The following is a 22869-nucleotide window of genomic DNA, read 5'->3' on the forward strand; positions in this document are numbered from 1 at the left end:
CTGTGACTGATGTCCCTCTTTATTGATGTAGTTTGTCAGTATGTCATGACTTGAAATAGTTTCCCATTAGTACATAGGTTTCTTTCCTGTTTGGTTATAAGTTACATTTGATTTAATTATTATCTATTATCTAATTAATTATCCCTAATGTTCCACTGATAAATTCACATGTAAAAGTTTAGATTGAATTATGCTAAATGCTATTTAATCTGACCAATCTTTGAGCATTAATGTTACTGAGTTAGTTTTTCATCATGTATGCTTCGTTTTGTTACTTCCTAGTGTGAGCTGCATAACAAAAAATATAAACATGGAATCAAGACTGTTAAAACATTTTAATTGACTGTCTTCACCTTAACTATACAAACAATAACAAAAATATGGCTCATCTGTATCAAGACACTAACAGAAATGAACTGAATTCTATGTATTCAAAATGTTTACAGAAACGGCAATTCATTTCAGATTAGTTCACTGACAGTAATTGCTAAGTTGGATACCTGCTCATGCGGTTTTATATTTAAGAATACTGAGCAAAATGAAAGCAAATTAATTCAAGACCTGCATAACACACACATACAGTGCATGTTTAAATGTTTCCTGGTCACAATGCTTCTAATACACTAAGTGACTCTCCACTGAAACACTGTGGTAAACCACGTTGCTGGTCAGTTTTCTAGTTACAACTGTGGGCCGGTAGCTCAGGCAGGACACGGCATCTCCCACAATAACCCCCGACAATGGGTCTATTTCTACTAAGCCAAATCCAAGTGAAGTCAGTAAAGTTTGTTGTTGGGCTAATTCGACCATTTTAAATTAGATTCTGGGAGTTATTTGATGCTCTCACTAAAATGGGAGAACATAATGCGAGTGTTTAGCACAGTCAAAACAAGTAAATTACATGAAAACATTGAATAACCCAGTATTCAGGTGTCAATCTCAGTCCCGACCAAATGCCCTTAATCAAACACTGCTCTTGTGTTCAAAATGCATTTTGGTGTTTTTATTTTTATAGCTTCAGCTCAAAGCTTTTTACGATCCTTCCAGGGCTGGAAAACGGGATTCGTTTGAAACAAACCATCAGATATTATCCAAGGCTTGTATCAGTTATCGATCTTCATGGGAACAGCATTGACCCATTTGTGTTCTCTTCATTTCTTCTTCTTTTTTCGTTTCCCTTTGTTGTTGTTGTTGTGATGTTCTGTATCGAGTGCGCTCTGATTGGAGAATTCTTGCTTCTGATCTTTGGACCACTCCCTCTGCAGCTGCCGGAGCAAATCAGGAGTCAACAGCCCGTCTCTCACCAGGCGACTAGCCAGAGAGCGGTCCATCATCTCCCCTGAGCCTCTTTGTCCCCTTTGGCCTCTGCTATGGGTCGAATAACTACTGCTGGCACTTCCACTATTACCAACTGATGGCCTGCCCTGTGTCTGTAGTGAGTCAGTGATGGTTGGGTCAGTCGCTCTTATGAGACGGGTGATATTTCGGACACCCTGTTGTATGATGTCATCAAGTTCCCGCTGGGTTTCCCGAACCAAGGCAGTGTCTGGGAACATGTCCATGAAACGATAGCTACAGAGACAGAAATCAAATTCACCGCACCATGTCTCGCACACAACTAATAGATGATTACGTCAAACAACAACTGCCCATAATGATCCCATTTAAGTGACAGGAAGAAGTGAATATTAAAAACATAACATACCTTAACCAGAGGTACAGATCGAACACATCATGAACAGCTTCTAAGTGAACCAGGTCTTTTATGTTTTTGGGTGCAGACAGAGGCCAGCCAACGTGACGACAGACCCAGTCAAATGTCAGGGGCTCGTCTCGACTGAACTGACGGGCAAACTGAAAGAGAAACAACAAGATTCAAATCTGTGCGATACAGCTGTACGTACAGGGCAGTATGCTAAGGTCAACAGACAGGCAACGAAACACTGTCTAGAGCAGTATCATAGTATTAAGAGATTTCTTTGCACACATCGACAACACCAATATTAGAAGTTACAACTTGACCTTGAATCTCAACGGTTACTTGTTGAGGACTGTAATTTAATCCTGCTAATCTTGTTTTATCAGTATGGCCATAAAGTGGGAGAGCAAAAGTACAGCGCCTATAAAAAGTATAAACTCATCTTTGGACTCTATATATATATATATATATATATATATATATATATAATTTTTTTTTTTACAACACTGAATAAGTTCATATTATTTGTTAAACAGAAAAACCTTTAAAGCTGTGGCAGGCACTTTCTTTTTGGCGTTGTTGGGCAAAACATCCATAATAATCTTTCAGCATATTTTAATTCAAGTGACCTGAGAGAAAACTAGACTTCTGCACCTCCGCTTGGCTCGGGCTTCAGAAAATCTAGTCACGGGAGATGTTAGCCAATTACAGGTCATTTCGGAGAGAGAGAGAGACAGCGTTCCTATTGGCTGTTCTCTGCATGCATTGCTGGTGCGACAAAGAAGGGAGAGCTATAGGAAGAGGTCCTACTCTAATCAAATCCTGGCGTTTTTATTGCATTCTACCCACTGCAGCTTTAACGTCAAGGTAAAAAGTGCTGCCCATCAATCATGGGCAACACCTCTCACCCCCTACATGAGACTGTGAGTTCCCTGAGCAGCTCGTTCAGCAGCAGACTGCTGCACCCTCAGTGCAAGAAGGAGTGCTACCGCAGGTCCTTCATTCCAGCAGCAGTCAGACTCTTTAATGTAACATCATAATGTAGCACTGCTAGCTGTTTCTGCAATATGAGCCATCACTGGACAATATTTTGCACTATGCACATGCACATTTATCTATTTATTACTCTGTGTCACCTCCAACTGTGCAATATGTCATCTCTATTCATTCGCACCTTACTCATCTGTATATCTGTGTTTATATATTGTCTGTTTATATAAGGTTGTTTATTTTGTAAATATGGTTGTTTTATTACTATTATTATTATAACTAATTATATTCATTCATTCATTATTATGGATGTTTTGCCCAACAACGTCAAAAAGAAAGTGCCTGCCACAGCTTTAAAGGTTTTTCCTATAGTTTGTGTATTTTTTCTCCTATGTCTAATTAATGTGTGTTATTCTGATGTGTGTACATTTTTCTTTTGAGCTGCTGTAGCACAGGAATTTCCCCAGTGTGGGATTAATAAAGTCTATCTTATCTTATCAAATATGAGTATGTCTGATTGATGATTACAGATCAGATGTTTGGTTTGATCTCTTACTGTGTCCCCCCTGTCTGACCCCAATTAACCCAGACACTGCCGTTACTATTGATGAATAGTTTTTACTTTCCCCTCAGTGTTGCCACTGCTCATCAACCCAACCTTCTCTCCTCATCTCCATTTGGCTCCTTTCATCTCATGCTTTCTTCCCATATTTACTTCTACTCATCCTTACCTTTAGGAAGGAGGTGCATACAAAAGGTTGTTTCTTGTTGATGGGAGCGGTGCAGAAGACGTAGCGTGACCTCAGGTTAAGTGGGATATGCTGAATCATATCAGCCAGAAACTTGAAGTCGTCAATGTTGCAGACAAAATACATACCATCCACCTGAGACAGGCTGACAAATATGTCCTGCGAGAAAGATATGTGGGGGTGGGGAGAGAAAGAGAGCAACCGTTCGAATAAACACCTCAAAGAATTCAGGCTGTCCTGAGGACAAAACAACTCCTACCCAGTGCTAGAGAGGAATACTCATTTGACAAAAAAGTAAATTAGAAGAATCCTAGGTAGGAGGATGAATGGATTAAATACTCACGACAAGGTTTGACAGTGTAGCATCCGGTAGATGATAGGCAAACATCTCTATCTGCTCTGCTGTAGGATGGAGACCTGCAGTCTGAGAGTGATAAACATCAGGAACATCTTTTTTTGCACCATACTCTACTACGGGGATACACAACGAAGCTGGGGTTTTTTTCAGGTTTTACTAAGGAGTTTGTGTTTGCGTGTATGCTTGTGTGTAAATGATCACCTCTATGGGGTCTACGGAGTGGCTGAGGATTTCCTTCAGAACAGGCAGATCATCTCTGTGCATGGTGGTAACTTCTCCCTCTTTAAACTTGGAGGAGAATCTGGGAAATGTGTCAGAGAGGAGAGAGGTTTAAAAAATGTACTTGACAGAAACTAAAATTACTGGTAAATATTGTATCTTCTCTCCCACCTCTAACCTTCCTGAATTGGGAGAATACGAGTGAAAATGAGACTGACCTCCCGGCACGGCCAGATATCTGCAGAGCTTGTGATGTGCTGATGGCCTCCATCTGTTTCTCCCCTTTCTCGTTAACGTTTGGCTTTATCAGACTGTTGAAGATGATACGTTTTATACTCCTGGAGAGAGGGGAGGAAAGGCAGAAAATTGGATACACATGAGCTGAGTTGATGAAATCTACACAATTTCCTAATAAAAATGTGACATTACGCTGCCGCTGTAGCTAAAGCTTAAAAGGTCCTTTTAAAGCCCCCATGTGTAGGATTAAATCACTTCTGACCTTAGCAGCTCCTAGTGGTGTATGCTGGACATGTCAGCAAACAATAGAACAACTGTCTTGTTTTAAGGTTTCCCAATGACCATTTTAGATAAACACAAAGAATATAGCATGGAGGTTTATATAACATCTCCATAGAATGGGGCATACAGAAAGAAGGCTTGATTCCACAAGGCACTATAATGGCAATTTAATTTTGGCAATTCTTTTAATTTATTTTTTTTATATACAATCTTTTCAAATTATTTTTTCTGAAGAAAAAAAAGGGATAAGACCTTGACAGTGATATAGTGTACATAATGGTACTTACAGGTTAAGGCCCATGCCAATAGCATCTGTAGCAACCAGTATCTTGCAGGGATCATCGGGGTCATTGAACTTCTTGGCCTGTGACAGCTTGGTGCCTGTAAACCACAGAACAGCCGAGCTTGGTCTATATATATGTATATATATATATATATATATATATATATATATATATATATATATATATATATATATATATATATATATATATATAGGTTCAGGCACTGGCACCGTTTTAAAAGTATCGATTTAGTACCGGTATCAGAAAAAACCCAAACAATACCCAACCCTAACCTTAAGTCTACATAAGGACTGGGGAACAAGTTGACATATTGGGGTTTTTCCTCCTTATACACAAAGGTACATCTATCTATACATCCTTCTAAAAACACACAAACTCACCTGGAGGTAGACTCCCATAAATTACAGCACATTCTAGTCCTCTGGCCTCAATCTGTCTACTTATGGAGTAGATGTCATTTTTACTGAAGCAGACGATGCAATCTCCTGGTCTCAAGTTGTCTAATGACTCCACAGCATGGTCCAAGATTGTGAATGGAGTTAAACGCTGGTAGGTGTTGACCTTAGGAGAGAGAAAGGAATGGAGGGACAGAGAGAGGGTTACCCAAAGAAAAAAAAAAACATCAAATAACATCAGTGACACTCCCTTCTCCTGCTGCACTACATATTACAGCCTCACCTCCACCTCCTCTCCAGTGGTGAACATCAGCTCTCTGATAAAGTCTATGGCTGCAGGTTCCCCACACACATGGATCTCCTCTGCACAGAGACCTACACATACACAGAGAAGATGTCAGCTGCCGAAGTTGGAAACATTAATTATTCAAAACTAAATGATAAAATCAAAAGGTATGAAGAAAACATGCAAAATATGTGTCCATTAGGGTTGTTAGAGGAGACCATGCATGTATCCTGCCTGAAAATATTGCGTTAGTGTGTGTGTGTGTGAAAACATAACAAAACAAAAGATTCAGAAAACTCTTTCATTTATTAATTATCATAAATGTTACTATTGCAATTGCAAATATTAAGTGTGAGCTTTATTAACCGAATGGTAAAAGAAAGTTTTAGATGATGCTCATTAGTTTAGTCTTAGGCCAAATGAATCACAGTGAGATAGAGAGAGACATGAGGTCCAAGACAGCACAAGAGGTCCTGTGTGTGTTTGACTCTATGTTGTTAAAATGTGCGTTACTGTGTTACAAACCCAGCAGCGCTCTGGTCCAGGCCCAGCCTCTGGAGAGATCTCTGATCATTTGAATTTCATCGATTACAGCCACCTCATCTGAAGAAAATAAAAATAAACCTGGGCTATACATTCTGGGGAAAGTCATCTCCCCCATTGTTTATCAATGAACACACACAGCGTAATTTCACATTGACAAATTGTTTGTTTGTGAAAAAAAAATTCACAAACATTTGCTTCTAGCGACCAGTCATAACTATCAGTAAGTGTGCAAATGACTTAAAATGTCTGCTGCTTGAAATATCACATAAAATACAAACAAATGAACCACTGGTTTAAACATATTAACACATACATTTATAGATAGTAGCAAAGTAGATTGATTTTAATTTAACAGAATCACAACTCAACAAAGGCTTTCATCTTATTTTTTGTGATTTAAAGAGATGAGACTCTACCTTATGGAAAATAGACAGCTGATACAATCTGATAAGATACAATTCAATGCGATGTCCAACAGAGAAATGTTTTTGAGCTTTCTTGTTTTATTTATGCTATTAAACTAAAATGTGTGTATGCGTTATGTTTACTTACAAGGTGTGGTGACACTGCACATCTCAATGGTGCAGGCCACATGACCAGCTGCTCGACCATCCAAGTCCATGAAGGTCCTCTCCTCTCCAGTAACCAAGTCACATGGCACACCCTGCCAAAACACACGGGGCAATAGTCAACAGTACAGCATGGGGAGGAAGAGATAAAAGATAAAAATCTTAAAAAACACACAGAGATGGAAAATAGAAAAGACAGGATAGCGAGATAACACAGTTAGATAAAGACATTTTTCTTTCTCAGACTCAAGACTTTTTTTACATACAGTATGTAGTAGTAGAACTCCCCAAGACCTTGATGTGTGAAAGACTGATGTGTCAAGTCAGCGGAGTTCCGCTTCAAAAACCAAACGAATGACAGAAGAAGACAAATACGTACGGCATTGTTGCTCTTCTCAAAGATCTCGTGGGCCAGTAGTTTCAGCGGGCCACAGTAGACTCCAGACTTAGCAGCCAGGTAGCGCTGGATGGCATGGTAGGTTTTACCACTGTTAGTGGGTCCAGCATGGAAAATCACCTTCCTCTGGATGGCACGAGCCTCAGGGTACCTGATGACACACACACATGCACACACCACAAAGTAACAGTGTGCAAGTTATGACACATGAATTTAAATGATGACTGAAACCTACAGCCAGTATAAAGGAAGAAACGGTGGAAAACCACTGTTGTACTAGACTGTTAACTCCAATATCAGATGTATAAAGGGCACACACAGTACACGGGCCTGACATTCCTAGGCATCTCTAATACATACCAGTTGGCTGGGACTCTGAGGTCTGAGATCTTTCTCAGGTCTTCCATACAGTCCAGCATAGGAAAGATTTGCTTGGCGTGACGCATAAAGTACGGGTATATGTCATCTACATGACCTGGAGAACAACAGAAATTAGAGTTAACTAAAGTTGGATTTAAATTCATTAATATTATCTCTTGACACAACTACATCTTGAGGTTTAATTCAAAACCGACAAACCTGCTCCAGAGCAGATGTCACTCAGGATGATGTGCAGATCGGCGGGGAGTGATGTCATTTCCAGAACATACTTCCTGAAGCTAATGAAGGCCTGGTGGAACAGACGAGCTGTATACACACACAAAAAGACACATGAGGCTCACCATACAAAACATGCTGGTTAGATCTTCATTCTGATATTAGGATCGGGGGGGGGGGGGCTTCACAAGATCACGGCAGCACGTGTGACCAACATTATGTTTTATAGAAACTCTTCACTTTCTGTTTAATTGAAAATATTTTGAGTTCATTAGTCTTCATTTTTACTATGAACGTTTATTCTTCTAACAGATTATTGATATTGAAACAGATATTGCTCTGGTTGATGACAACATTTATCAGGCCAAATAAGTGGCAGACATTCATTTCACAACGTGGGACATTTAAAATAACCTTAGTAAAGACTTTTTACTCACCATGTATGTGAGGATATTTTGACTATTGATTGAGGTTTTAAATTTCTTTATTTTGTAATGTGAATAAATGTCTTTGCATTAAAGTTCTATATTAATGAATTTGGTAAATGATCTGCATTCCTACAGAGCTTTTATCCAATTTGGGCCTCAGTGTCTTGCTTAAGGACACTACGACCAGTGGGCAGTAAGAGTCGGGGCCGAACCCCAACCTTGCAACTACCTCCTGAGCCACAGCTGGCTTAGAAGTTAACAGCCAGCTCAGGTTAATTCAATAGTATAAGGGTTAAATAATAAATGCTATCATGATTATTACTAGTCTATAAAACCATGTTAAATCAATAACATTTACATTGGCGTCAAAATTAGAAGTTTTTGAAAATAAAGTATTGACATCTGTGAAAATATGTTATTTAATTCCTCACCATCCAGGCCATGGTCTGCTGCCATCTTCTGCATCTCCTTCTTCTTATAAAACCGGTTCAGAACTTTCAACAGTTCATCTGAATCAGAGAACAGACAAACACTTTAATGTCTATTCTTAACAGAGAGCAACCAATAACGTTACACACAGTGTTCAACACACTGTACATCTGAGACATCTCAGATAGCCTTGGCACACAGAAAAACAGAAAACTGAAAGCAACAGCATACGTTAATTATCGCCTGTTTTTCTGAAGTGCTGAATATTTCCACAAACCTACAGGTCACTTACACTTAAACTCAAGTAAATTCACTCACTTTTATCGAGTGGTTGTGTCAGCTCTATCCCCACGCTCCCATCTGCCGAGAAGTCAGTCTTCAGAGAGACGGGGACAAACAGAGAGGTGTCCGGGGGTTTTGGAGAAGAACTGTTTGATGAGACATTTCTGCTGCAAACTCCAGCACCAGCCTGTTGTTGTTTGTGTAACAAACCAGACCCAGAAGACACATGACAGCTGCCAGCGGTAGTGCGGCCAGTCCGGGTGCTAATGTGGCGTTGAAGCCGAGAAAACAAATACATACACCGGTTTACTGACATTGCTGCGGGTCGTTCATACCCCGGGTATTAGCACCTTCTACGGGCTACGTACAAAATGTGCTATTGTCGCTCCATGCTGTTCAGCAGGTCTAAATATGTGTATTACACACAACAAACTTCGCCAGAGGACGGTCAACACTACTCTCTTCCTGCTGACACAACGTGGGACAGGACCAGTCGCTGTAGAGCTGCCCACAAATGTGCCTGTGTTGGCATTGAACATAAAACTATTTGTATTCAAAACGTAATGAGAGCTACTCGCTTAAATGAACCAACATTTTCCAAATAATTTAATATGACCGAACATTTATATTTGTTTTGAATCTTGTGTAGCAAAGAAAGAACAAATATAAACAGGCAAAAAAGGACTACTCTAGCTGAAGCCAAAGATCGTAAATGCAACACTGAAGATTGCCTCGCCATATAAAAATTAGCTTTAGCGTCCCTTTGCCTGCCTAAAACGATATTTGAAGGTTTCCAATGCGATGCATTCACTCAAGTTAACTCAGGAAGCACTTTCCATTTGTGGTAGACTCAGGGGGCGTAGCACAAAATCCTGGGCCCTGTAGAAAGGCATTTTCTATGGGCCCCTCCCACCCTCCCGCATCCACAGCTATTCATTCTAGCATCTTTTTGGGCCCTCCTCACATGAGGGCCCTGGGTACTCAGTCCCCCTTTTCCCCCCAGTCCGACGCCCCTGGGTAGACTTGTAGGCCTATTTATGTTTTAGTAAATTCTGTTAGTTAATAAAAAGCCATTATGAAAATGTGTGTCTATTCCATATCCTTTCTACTATATTTCAAGACATATGTAGCTATTTCCTTCAAAACCCAAAGTTCATCACAACACTACCCCCCACAGAACATTGTTTATCAAAGTTTGTTGTGACTACTATGTACCATGTGCAGTGATCCATCAGCTGTATGTGATAAAGGACTTAAAATATTTACAATGAGGGAGTCAAGCAATTAAAGTCACTCTGAAACCTCTCACACGCTTTCCCCAGGTGGTCATCCTAAAGAAATTGAAAAAAGCAGACCCAAACAAATGTAATTTATCGTTATGAATGTGTATGACTTTAAAAATAAAGGACCTGAAAGCTGTGGGTATTTTCCACACAGAAGTCTAGTTGGATAAATAAATTCTTTGTACAAGACATGATGAGCTGTATCTGTTAACAATAAAGAACTGAACTCTTATGACTAAGTTGTTTTAAAGAAACTGTTGTTCAAAAGATATTCTGTATAAATTTTCTTTATTCATGATTCATTTTGGCTATATATTTGGGTTTGGTGTATATACACATATCATATACACACACACACACGCACATGTCGATGGCATAATCAGACATTGTGTAAAGATTAACATGCAGTAGATGAGACGGGGGCAGAGTTTCGGCATTTAAGTGTTTCTTCATTACCTTTGAAGGTATTTTAAAGTACACCAAACAAACCCTACCTGTACAGTGTTTAGAAAGACAGAAAATATGTCTGACAGGCAGAAAGAAAGAAAGCATTGCCTGCAAATAAATTACACTGTTCCCAAACAAAAGAAAACCAGATTGCAAAGGAACAAACATATCTGAACTGTAGATGAGTGTTCAGAGGTTTAAAAAATGAAACATAGAACATGATAGCATGACTTGCTCATGAAAGAGACAAAAAACAACAAAATGGTGTACTTAGTCAGTCCAATTAAAACAAGTAGTGATATATAAATGACAGTAGCATTTCCATTATAGACACAGAAGATCTCAGAGGTGAAGTTGTCCTTGAGTGATGTTTAGTTTCAGCTTCCATGCCCCTTTGTAATTAAGTTAGGCATTGGAGGGGAAAGTGCAAAACTGGCCACAGATCAGAGCTTAAGGGCAAATTCAACCTACACACGTAACATCACCAAACTCTGTGTGTGTGTGTGTGTGTGTGTGTGTGTGTGTGCGTGCGTGTGCGTGTGCGTGTGTGTCTTTAAAGCAGGACCTAAACTGTCCGGTCTGAGCATCACAGTGGAATATTGTTGGATTTTACAGTATGTTGATATGGTATCCCTTCTAGTGCTTACAATAGCAGACATGAGCCATTTTTTAACATTACTATTCTACTTATACCAAACGGCTCAAAAAAATGCTGCAACCTATGAAGAAAGTGGAAATTTCATTCATTTTCAGGTATAAGTAGCCAGACAACTTCAACTTTCAAACTTTTTTTAAGCTCTGAATTTAAGATATCGAAGAAAATCAATTTTTCACATCGACTGACGTGAGAGAACTTAAAAGGTTCAGTTCACCCAAATTACAAATGAACATATTTCATATAAACATATTTTCAGTTTTGTTATCTCTCTACAATTTCTCCCTCCATCCCAATAAAATGGAGGTCAATGGAATTTAATTTTTGGTGCTCAAAGCACTGAAATCTAACTCCCTGTTAATCCAGATAATCCACATATCTGGCTTGGAAAAAAATATGTTCCTTTTTTTTGTAATTTGGGTGAACGGACCCTTAAAATATCTTAGGGAAGACAAACAACAAATGGTTTCTATTCTTCAAGATTAGTCATAAATAAACAGCACTTTAAAGATCAAGCAAAAGGCCCTGTACCAGAGAAACATCTTGACTTAAGAAAAACCTAGGGGTGAATCGCCAAATCAGTTTGGAGGCAATCCTGTAATAAATAGACCCCATCAGTGAATACTGCATCAAATATTCAACTTAACAAAAGACTGAAATGTTGTATTGAGTTCAAGAATCTTTTACAAGCAACAACTTTGAATGTATGATGCTTTTAGAGCTGCAATGATTAGTCGATTAATCGATTTGTGAATCGTCAAAGAACTAATTGCAACTATTTTGATGGTTGATTAAATGTTTCAGTAATTTTTAAGGTAAAAACTACAAACATTCTCCAGTTCTAGCTTCTCCAATGTAAGCATTGGCTGTGTTTCTCTCCATTATGTAATTGTAAATTTTTGGACTACTGGTCAAACAAAACAAGACATACCTTTTTTATACCTAACATTTTATAGACTAAATGAATAATCAATTAATCGAGAATGTGCAGTTTAATCGATAATGCAATTAATCATTAGTTGCAGCACTAAATTATTTTATATGATTCAATTATTTTATGAAATAAATGACATTGAAATAATAATGCTTATCTTGAATCCAACACATTTCTTGTATGAAATAAAATGTGGACTGGAACTGGAGAGATGCAAGACTGGAACATGTTTTCATTTTACCAAAACAGCCGCATTTGAAGATGAAATATAAGATTATATTTATGTTAAGATGGACATTTGTTGCACCAGACAGACATGGAAGAGTGCATGGAAGAAGCAGTCTGTGGACTGTTGCAACATACTTACCAACAACTGGAAAACTCTTGATTTCCCAGCTAGACGGTTCAACAAGAGCACAGTGGCAATATCATAGCTTATTGTGAATAAACACAGAGTGCGTGTGTTGACTCATAGCTTAGCTTCTCATGTCCTTTGCTCAGGCTGATCCCCACGTCTTAAATACTTTAAATCACTGGCTAGCCCAGCCAGACTCTAGAAATGTGTGTGTGTGGGGGGGGATGCCAGAGAAAGTCCAGGATAAGTGCTGTCCAAATATGCAAACAAAAGAAGCTCCTGTTGCAGAAGAAATGGATAAATGGTGTGGTATAGTGGTCTGTAGCCATCTCCTCTTTGCTTCTGTTTTATTATGCATTCAGCAAACTGAGATTGTATGGCTTCACTTGTGTATGAATGTATGTGTGTTTTCAGAGACGCCAAGATCAAATAGGCTGCCTCACTGTTCCTTACTTGGGTCTGTTTGCTTTGCATTCTGGCCTTGACATTCAGCTTTCAGCCTTCTTGGATGGTATGCTTGTGCGTCTGTATGCGAGTGTGTTTCAGTCCTGGGGGAGAGAGTGAAGGTGGTCGGACAGCTCACATCTGAAGCTGTGGAGTGGTAACGGGGATGTCTGAAGGTATGTTATATGTATTCATGTATACATTTCTCAGTCCAGGGAGATAGTGTGGCAGCCCTCACACCTCTGGCTGTTCAGCAGTGAAGAGTTGGTGTGTGTCTGTGTGTATTTTCAGTTCATAGCATCACCCTCACATCTCTGGCTGCTCTGCATCAACTGGCTGGGTTCGGGGCTCGGGTGACTCGTAGCGCTGATGGAAGTTTCTTTTCCTGATCTTCTCTGGAGCTTTTCTCCACAAAACAATCTCCTAAACACAGAGGCAGAAGAATGAAGGAATGAAAATTTACAGTAATCCCAATTCGAAATCTAGTGGGGGTGTTTCCATTCAGTGTTTCTCACCAAAACTAACTGTATTTCACCAATGTGTTAAATGTGTTTTCTTTGTTATAAAACATCTGCAGAGACAATATTTTAAATCCTGCATTGTTTGCATCCATGTTTGCTTGGTAGCAGTGGTCTTCTTCACTGCCTTTCTTGGCCACTGCTACGCTTCTTGGGCCATTGCTGTACCAACCATTATCATCAATGAATGAATCAACTTTGTAATAGGCTTGACAGACAGACAGCTTTGTAGTAAAGCACCAAAACTAGTCTCTAATCTAATCTGTTCAGAGGATTTTAAATAAAAAGTTTGATGATCAATGTTCTAATCATGTTTATGATGTCACTTTGAATGATTTTAAAGAGCCCCTGTTATGCTTTTTTTGGATTTTTCCCATTTTGTAATGTTATATATATATTTGTGTGTATGTAACAGGTGTTAAAAGTACAACAAAACACATTTCATTTCAAATGGCGCTTTCTCTCCCACAGACAGCACTTTTTCCCAACTGCATGAAAACGCCTCACCCACATTCCCGTTTGAAATTCCTCAATTAATGATGTCATTGATGGAAAAAGCCAGCCCAGTTTTTCACATGTGCTGCCCATAGGTTCTGCCTGAGCAAGCACAGCCCGCCCAGTGGTTGGAATTTGGTTGACCAATCACAACAGAGTGGGCCAGCTTACCAATCCGAGCAGACTGGAACTCAGACAAAGCGTTTCAGGTGGAGGCGCTGCAGCGATGATGAGAATGAGAGTATGAGAAACATAATATGTTTTTTGAACATCAAAGCATGTAAACCTAATCTAGGAGACCCCAAGAAGACACATATGATGGTGAAAAGGAGTATAATAGGAGCTCTTTAACTAATGATAATGTTGAAAAACAAAGATTTTTTAAATTTGTGATGGTCCACATTAGGGCTGCAACTAACGATTATTTTAATAATCGATTAATCTGTCGATTATTTTTTCGATTAATCAATGAATCAGATAAAAACAAAAAAGCATTAATTTACATCAACTCAATACATACTTACATACTTGTTGTTTTAGTTAATAGTTGTGTAAAGGTAAGTAACCCAAAGAGCAGATACAGACCACACACACACACACACACACACACACACACACACACACACACACACACACACACACACACACACACACACACACACACACACACACACACACACACACACGTTCACTTGAAGCTTATTCATTAAATTATTACCATCAGTGCAAGTTAAGTTCATTTGTACACCACATTTAAACACATCTTAAGATGACCAAGTGCTATAAAAGAACTTTAAAATGAAATTAAAAAGTACAACACACACAATATATTTGTCAACAATAACTGATATGGGACAAAGCACAGAATATATACATGACAATAGATTGAAAAATGAATGGGCCAAAAAAGGCGAGTGAATAAAAATGTGTCTTTAGTCTTGCAAATTATACCACCCCTGCTTTACTACTGTTATTAACGAGCTAACGCTAGCTGGTCATGCTTGTCAAGCTGGATAACGAGTAAATACCACAACAGCACCACTGGAGGGACGTTACGTTCCTCACTTCAAAACGGAACAAAAGTAGGATTGTGTAGTGACTTTACCCTGCTGTTGAACTCCCTTCCTCCTCATCAAGGACTCCAACATGTTTACGTTTTAGGTGCTGAATCGTCACCGTGGTGCGCCCGTGCCATGCCATGTCGCTTATTCTTATCTTGCAATTAACACGTTTTCGATTTATTTAGTGTGAAATGCTCCCACACCTTGGACGACTTAGGTCGTACGGATTTCTCTGCCTCCGCCATGCGTTTCAGAACAACGTTACGGGTCTCTCCGTATTTCAACCCGGTCTCACGGCAGTTCGTGTAAATGTCACGTTATTCTGAATCTACTGATACGTGTTCACAGGGACGTTTTTCTCGTGGTGGCCAGCACAAAATACCTTACGGGGAAAGGACGCCGCACACGCCGGGAGACAGCCGAAAAGGACGGCCGCGACTACGGGGCTGGGCTGCATATTTCCTCTACCCCTGCTCCGCTCTGCGCTGCTCCGCTCTGCACTGCTCCGCTCAACTCAGTATATTTTTTTTTTATGTCCGCGACTGAGTGGCATATTGATACAACGAATCGATAATGAAATTCGTTGCCAACTTTTTTTAATAATCAAATTTTATCGATTTTATCGATTCGTTGTTGCAGCCCTAGTCCACATTCATTTCAGGACGACTTAGATTGTATTTCGGGACGTTTCTCGGAGAATGGTGAAAAAAGTTAGTTCCCGGGGACATTGAAAACCTATCATCACTGTTGATGTGGAATACTAGCTTGATGGTGTTTTAATCCCCCACCGTCGACTTCAAGGCAGCGCTGCGACCGTCAACTTCAAGGCACCTAACCTTAACCGTAGTGCCTTCCATGCAGCGCTGCCTGGAAGACAACGTTGGGGGCTTAAAACACCAAAATGCTCTTGCTATGCCTGCAAGTGTGTTACCTGTTGTTTAAAGTATCTTCTGTCCTCTTCATCTACCAGCACCAGATTAAGGAAGTAGCGTACAGAGAACTTCTTGTTGACATCCCTCATGGTGGGTGTCAGGTCATATCCTGTAAGGAAACAGAAGATGGGATATGCTATCGCTTAATCTTTCAGTACAAATATGCTATTATTACTTGTAACTGCAAGAGAAGAGAAGAGAAGAGAACTTACCTGCCAGGAACAGTCTGATGGGGATTGATTCTCCTTTAACTGGAGCTCCATCCATGATTTCATACTTTGCAACCGTCTCTGTCTCTGTGGTAGTACTGGGACCTAAAATGGAGGACAAAAATGACTTGATTATGTGATAGAATGTGGTAAAGTGGAGCAGAGCTGACAGACGTTTCTGCTCTTATTGGGACCTTACAGAAAAGTAAACCAACTACAGAATTTTACAGGTAGAGAAACCTCAAAAGTGATGAACTTCAACGTTAACAGAGTCATGCTGCTGGTCCATTCGCACGTCAGATCTGTGTTAGTTTCATTTTACACGTATTTACCCTTGATTCTTACCTATGCCTGTTATCTCCTTCTTGATGAGCTGTAGCTCCATGTGTTGGATCTTGATCCTGACCAGCAGGAAGTAGATCTTCCCAACAATCACATCCTTAAGGTGGTATCTAACAAAGAGACACGAAGAGGAGCTGCTTGAACTGACTGTTATTTGGATTTGAGGCTTGCTGAGGGAGCAAAAAAAGACTTTACCATGAAAGTTAAATATATTATATTGGTCTTACTTTGACTTATTGTATTCAAACTCAATGTGAAGACAATCTTCTATGCCGACTTCCATCTTGATCGAGTTGTTGACGTCTGGGTAGGTGGCTAACTGGTGGACAATCAGCTCGTATTCCTTCACTAAGTCAGACAGACGACGAACTATTGTCACCCTGAGGAAATACCTGTGACAAGAACAGACAACGCAATCTTTAAGAGTCGGACCGAAACAATGCTGAAGATGCTGTCATCCAAAGATAATTCCCCTCTGTGTCAATCTGTAACAACCATATGAAATTTGCAGGAAAAATAAAATTGAGTCTTTTCTTTCTACTTCACATTTGTGCATACCTAACTCAAACAACCCTGAATGTGTTTTGGTCATATTTTGGCTAGCCACTGCAATTTTCATGTACTGTTCATTAGAATCAAGTTAAATTGGGCTGTTTCTAAGATATATTATTAATAGCATAGGGCTGCAACTAAACTACTACTGTAATTATCCATCCGTTGACTACATTTTGATTTCCCATCTCCCCAACTTCCCATTTAAAACATTACATCATACAAAACATAGTCTTGCATTGCCAGACCCTCCTCCACAGCGCTGTAGAGGAGGGTCTGGCTAGTCCACACAACATTCCGGGATGGGAGAAAAACATGCTCTGGTTTATTGGCATTTCTTTAAACCAATCACAATTGTCTTGGGCAGCGCTAAGTGCTGGACGGCGCAACGGTGCCTCTGCAAAATAGCCTCGGGAAGGAACTTGTTTTGGTGGAACGTGTACTGTACGTTCAAAGGTTGTTTTAGTTGTGCAGTAGAAAACTCAGATTGGACAGATAGTCTAGCTAGCTGTCTGGATTAGCCCTGCAGAGATCTGAGGAGCAGTTAACCATAATCCTCATAAATTGACCAGAGTTTAGAATGCCAACACAAATAAAGTGGAAGGTGACGGACATCTGTCTGAAAATTAGGGACATCCGGCGGAATTTCCCACATCACCCGAACAATCCCGGAAATTAAACGTCGTCGATATAGACTTTAGAGCTCAACAGTCCCGCCCACAGCGGGTTCCGGAAGTAAAAATACAATGCAATTTCTCCATTGACAACTGGAGTATAAGCCATAAATCCTAACTGTCGATGGTAGACTTAAAACCAGCATGCCGACATGACTAAGCGATTGTATATGCTCATATAGACGCCAAAAGTTCATGGGGCACCAACCTTGTTTTGAGATAAATGTCTTATTTGCGATGTCTTGGATAAGTCCTTCATTACCCACAATCCTGAACAATCCCACAATGATGCCTCTGACTGGTGGAACTCATGCTGGTGAGGAGGGTGAGCTGTCGGTACACGATCTGTGCTGCCTGCACACGATCCGTCATGCGCAATGCGCAAGATGATAATCCTGTTCTACAAGGATTTACGACACTGCACGAATCACGATCTGTTCCACGCTTCTGTTGTTAGCCTCCACCGGGAAGCTAACGTTAGTTTAGCTAACAGCTAATTCGGCTAACCGCTAGCTGACAGCTTGATTCAGTCTAAAATAACGTTAACTCAAACTAAACACTGGGAAAAGCAGGCAAAACAGCTGTTATATATTTTAACAGTTATTTTCAGGTTTTATTTTGAGGGTCTTTTAAAATTATTACATGCTGTCTCAGCTAGCGGTTAGACGAATTAGCTGTTAGCTAAACTAACGTTAGCTTCCTTTATTCCGTGGTGCGCTGGTGGTTTATGGGATGAGTAGTTCCTTCGCTCGATAATGAAAATATGTACACGGTCTTGTACCTTTAACTTTTGGATTTTCTCTTTGTTTTTTCACTCGAAATGATATTTGTATGCTTATGAGTCACGTCAAGTCTGGTTAGCCTAAGGCATGGACTAAAACTCTTTATATATGGATTTTTCCAGACGTCAATGGGAGAAATGAATGGGAAAATTACTTCCGGAACCCAAGGTCTCTCGGAGGAGGGGCGGGACCGTTGAGGTCTATCCAAAACATGATTGGTTAATGGTCACATAATTGGTTATGTTTCAGCCATGATTTCAGTTGTGATTTAAACAATAAACTGTACATAAAGATGGACAACGTGTCTCCACTTCCTCCCACTGTACAAAAGTGAAGCCAAAATATCCTGGATACGGGCGCCGCCATCTTGTAATTTTGGAGCCAGAGTCTGTGTGTGCAGCAGTGATTGGGCAGTGGGGCCGCGGTATCAATATCGCAAGTAAATCACAGCTGTCAACCATGACGTTTCAATAGCATCAAATAAGTAATAAAAAAAAAAAATTAACACTTGAACAAACATCAGTGTGATCAGAACTACCTAAAATGACAGACACCATCTTTGGGAAAACATTATTTGACATGTACTTAGATTTTTTTAGTTTGGCCAATGTCTAATCCGCTAACATGGAGGGGGCAGGATTTATGACCTACACTGCTGCCACTAGGGGGGGTTCAGGATGTTTTGCACTTCTATGCATCAACCCCTGATTTAAAACTTCAGAGTAGAGCATTGTCTTAAAGTGCTTGGTATTGTGTTCCAAAAGTTTGTAGCTCTAATGAATCATAAAAGATAAAAAATGGAAAGAAAAAAAGTTTTCAGAAGTTAAATCACATGATCCTACAATTGGTTACGCTGTTAAAAAAGAGAAAATCATAAAACAGTTATTTGTAAACCTGTAGCTAGCACAATGTTTGTTGATAACAAAAATGATTGATCAATTATTTATTGTATTTCCTGTACATGAACAATAAAATAATGAATTTCAGCACTACTGATACCAATTACAGCAAATATATGTATTGATCCCTGTAGTGAATATCTCGTACTGTCCCCCTCCATTGTGATAGCAGCACAGGAGAAGCTAGAGCAAAGTTCTCCTGCAGACTGTGTGCTGCCATAAGATTGAACGTGGATAAGAGATGCTGAAGTTCCCTGCCAATCAAAAACATCAAGTCAGACTAAAATACATGGGTGTCATAAATACACCCTGTGTGATTGATATGATAATAGAACCTGCAGTTTGCCTTATGTCAAACTGTGTAATAAATATACCTTAGCCTGACATTCGCTCCAGTATAGGACTCATAGGGCTTCTCCACCTGCATGAACTCAAAGTCGTAGCTCCTGTTCTGGGTGAGTTCTCCAGGTAGAGCCAACTCTTTCACCAAGTCCACAAACTCATGGGTGTTGCTCTTATCAGAGAACAGCTCTGAAATACAGCAGAGTGGATTTAGAGTGATGGTGTAGAATTCATGACAGTTTAAACAGGCTACAAAAAGTTTGATGTATTAGTTTAGTATCGATTCCACGCTCTTTCAACACACTGATCTCATCCCCCTCCTCCTCCTGCAGATACAGTTGGAGGAGGGTTTAGCTCCACTATGGCGGGCTGCACATGATGACCACATGCTTTGTTAAACCTTTTAGCCACATGAGAAAGCCGGCAGCTGACTGTTGACAAGTAGTTTTCTAGCTATAAAGCATATTAGCATTTCAAATATTTCATGGAGCTAGTTGCGCAAAGCAATTTAGAGGTTACAAGTGTTAAACAGGAATAAATCCATCAGCACCAACCTACTTACATCAGAGCAAGTAAGTTGGGTAAGCTCATCATAACCATAAATAACATTCAACTCTCCATACACTGTACACAGAGTTATAAATGCACCACTTCAGGCTTACCTATCTGTCCAACAAACTCAATGCGGATGCCCTGATGCTCCAGTCGCTTTCCTCCCTGCTTCACATTTAGATTCACCTGGAGAGGAAATATTTGATATAAGTATCAAGTAAAAACATGTTGTCACAAAGAATATTTTTGACTTTGACAGAGAAAACTAGAGTATCCTCTCTTATAGAACACAAAAACATCTCTGACAAGAACTATCCCTTGTTATTTGGATCCTCCAATATTACTTAATAAAGCTGCTATATCTGCTGATACATTTGTGGATCCTAAACAAATTAAGAGGCTTCGCTTCCTCCCGAAGTCAGAGCAAATATTGCACACACATGAAAAGAACCATCATTTCCCACTGGGCTCAGTTAAAGAGAGGATCCCTATAGACTGTGGTATGGCTGAGAATTCTGTTATCTGCTGACTGAGTACTGTTAACAAATACAATGACAGCAAATTTAAATTAAGCTTCATGTGTGTAGGACCGCCTTACTGAAACTTGTGGAGCTCTGCATCTCACTTTATAAATAATGTAAACTCAGTTTACCTTGCCAGATACAGACTCTCCGTCGTAGAACAGGTAGTGTTTCTCCACTTTGCCATCTTCTGTCTTCAACTCGGCTGTCTTTCTGTTCTCTGCATCGTTCAGCAGTACGTCTATCTCACATACCGGCCCAAATAAACCTCCTAGGAAACTCTGATAACACAAAGTACAGCATAGAAAACAGTGTATTACATACGGAAACAAGCTATTAATGAAATACATAAGACTATTTGTTCTGAGTTTACTAATTGGGGGTTTGTCAGAATAATATGTTAATATGTATAAATGTATAATGTATAAAATGTGAGGGCAAAATCAGAACAAATACAAAAACAAATCTATGATCACTATGATATGTGGTTATATTGATCTAAGAGAGTAAAATACAATGTCAGTCCCAGTTTTCAGGCTGACGTTATAAATAACTGGGACAGGACTCAGACAGCATTCTAGTTTACAGGCACTTTAAAGCTACAACAGACTGAGCAAAGTATATTAGAGTTTGTTGCTGTCTGCAATAATCAGACACCACCACAGCTAAGTTCAACATGTATACGTACGTGTGTGTGTGTGTGTGTGTGTGTGTGTGTGTGTGTGTGTGTGTGTGTGTGTGTGTGTGTACATGAATGGGACTGATGGGTGTGCTAGTGCTAGAATTTGTAACCATGTAAATCCCCCACAGTTACTCCCTATCTGTTATTTCCACACTAACTCAATCACTTATCACCAGCTGCACAGCCACATTAATTTCCTCTGAGCTGGCACAAAGTCACAAACACATGCTTCAGCATGAAGCAAATCTGAAGCAATCAGCCAAATCATCGAGATGTCATGTGAGACCAGTCGCTGCCTGGACACGAATGGGATGCTTTTAATTCACTGTATTCCGTAAGAGGAATTCCTAGATAATTTAGGAGCATCCTAGTAGAAACTCCAAAAGCAACCTTATGAGCTTCACAGGAGCAAACACAGCAACGGTGCTTCAAAGTCAGTGGGTGTCAACCTGCAATTGTCCTTAACTAACTAAATCAGGAAGCGATCAACGCGTATCCTTTAAACATGAACACATTTACGCAATTTCAAGAGTTGTTGCTAACCAAAGCTGCAGGGCCGTTAGCTAGCTAGCCAAAACATCATTGAGAAAGCAGAGACGGCCTCGTACTGATGCTACTTCGAACGACCCAGCTAGCTTTCCTGTCAGGCTAAAATATTACATTGCTGCTATCAAGTGAAACTGGCTGTCCGTGTAAATACAGGGTTTTATGAATTAATACCTCAGTTCATTTCAAACAGCTGACGCTTGTTTTTACACTCACCATCTCGGCCGTGTAGACAGTTGAAGCTAACAGCTAGCCTCGATCCGTGTAGCCCGTCTGTCTGAACCAGGAGGTAGTAGCAAGGCTCATGTGATCCGGGTCATGTGTGTATTGTCAGGGGGAGGAGGCTAAAAAACTCCCCTGGGATACAGTCACAGGTTGAAGACACCAGACTGTATATATATTATTAAAAAAAAGATTAAGTTACTTTGTTTTACAATTGCTGCTTGATCCAGAAACAAATCCATGACTAATTTTGGGAGCATAGCATACATCCAATTGCATAATTACTTTGTTTATTTCATTAGTTCATAATGTCATTATAAACCTCACTTAATTCTAGTGACAACCACAGAATCCATATGCCACTTTAATTAGAACATGATCATACAGACAGTTTTCTATAAATGTCCAAGGTGTATGCACTCCCCAGTTACAGTTTTCAAACATTGTTGCACATTGGAAAGGTGCAACTCATGATTCCCGGATCTTCCTTAACTCATCTGTGTTCTCAGTTTGAAAGAGGAGATCACAAGGGAATATTGCTTGGTGACAGTAGGTATGCTCAGAAGAATTTTCTGTTTACACCATACTTGCACCCAACAACTACTGAGCAAAGGCACTACAACCAGGCTCATATGCGCACTAGGGGACTAGTAG

The 22869-nt window shown here is 39.8% G+C and overlaps 2 protein-coding genes across 3 annotated transcripts; both read right to left on the reverse strand.

Annotated features, from left to right (window-relative positions):
• Positions 1-316: 316 nt before the first annotated feature.
• Positions 317-9259, reverse strand: supv3l1 (SUV3-like helicase). Of its 2 annotated transcripts, XM_031314366.2 has the most exons (17): positions 9182-9259; positions 8805-9151; positions 8489-8566; positions 7612-7719; positions 7393-7507; positions 7015-7183; positions 6619-6730; positions 6046-6123; positions 5518-5609; positions 5220-5400; positions 4822-4915; positions 4234-4353; positions 3998-4097; positions 3782-3862; positions 3421-3597; positions 1706-1854; positions 1152-1572 (listed from the first exon to the last, which is right to left on the reverse strand). In XM_031314366.2, exons 2-17 carry the CDS (start codon positions 9082-9084, stop codon positions 1152-1154), a joined length of 2355 nt encoding a protein of 784 aa, XP_031170226.1. In that variant the 5' UTR covers positions 9085-9151; positions 9182-9259. The 2 variants fall into 2 exon arrangements, with proteins under 2 accessions (XP_035855294.1, XP_031170226.1); XM_035999401.1 differs by lacking the exon at positions 9182-9259 and having other exon boundaries at positions 317-1572; positions 8805-9084.
• Positions 9260-12096: 2837 nt separating this feature from the next.
• Positions 12097-22447, reverse strand: vps26a (VPS26, retromer complex component A). Its single transcript, XM_031314431.2, has 9 exons — positions 22210-22447; positions 20897-21046; positions 20355-20430; positions 19725-19881; positions 16671-16835; positions 16447-16553; positions 16105-16206; positions 15892-16001; positions 12097-13309 (listed from the first exon to the last, which is right to left on the reverse strand). Exons 1-9 carry the CDS (start codon positions 22210-22212, stop codon positions 13193-13195), a joined length of 987 nt encoding a protein of 328 aa, XP_031170291.1. The 5' UTR covers positions 22213-22447; the 3' UTR covers positions 12097-13192.
• Between the last annotated feature and the right edge of the window lie 422 nt (positions 22448-22869).

This window comes from Sander lucioperca, chromosome 3, assembly GCF_008315115.2.
Source record: "Sander lucioperca isolate FBNREF2018 chromosome 3, SLUC_FBN_1.2, whole genome shotgun sequence".
NCBI lineage: Eukaryota > Metazoa > Chordata > Actinopteri > Perciformes > Percidae > Sander > Sander lucioperca.

What these genes read in the sequence shown, in the direction of transcription:
- supv3l1 (XM_035999401.1), bottom strand. Translation starts at nt 9,084, where the DNA reads ATGTCAGTAAACCGGTGTATGTATTTGTTTTCTCGGCTTCAACGCCAC. An exon ending in TTGAGAAGAGCAACAATGCC is followed by an intron (nt 6,731 to 7,014) that starts GTACGTATTTGT and finishes GTGTTTTGGCAG; the next exon opens with GGTGTGCCATGTGACTTGGT. An exon ending in CCACTGGAGAGGAGGTGGAG is followed by an intron (nt 5,401 to 5,517) that starts GTGAGGCTGTAA and finishes CTCTCTCCTAAG; the next exon opens with GTCAACACCTACCAGCGTTT.
- vps26a (XM_031314431.2), bottom strand. An exon ending in TTTGAATACAATAAGTCAAA is followed by an intron (nt 16,554 to 16,670) that starts GTAAGACCAATA and finishes TCTCTTTGTTAG; the next exon opens with ATACCACCTTAAGGATGTGA. An exon ending in GAAGATACTTTAAACAACAG is followed by an intron (nt 13,310 to 15,891) that starts GTAACACACTTG and finishes CTCTGTGTTTAG; the next exon opens with GAGATTGTTTTGTGGAGAAA.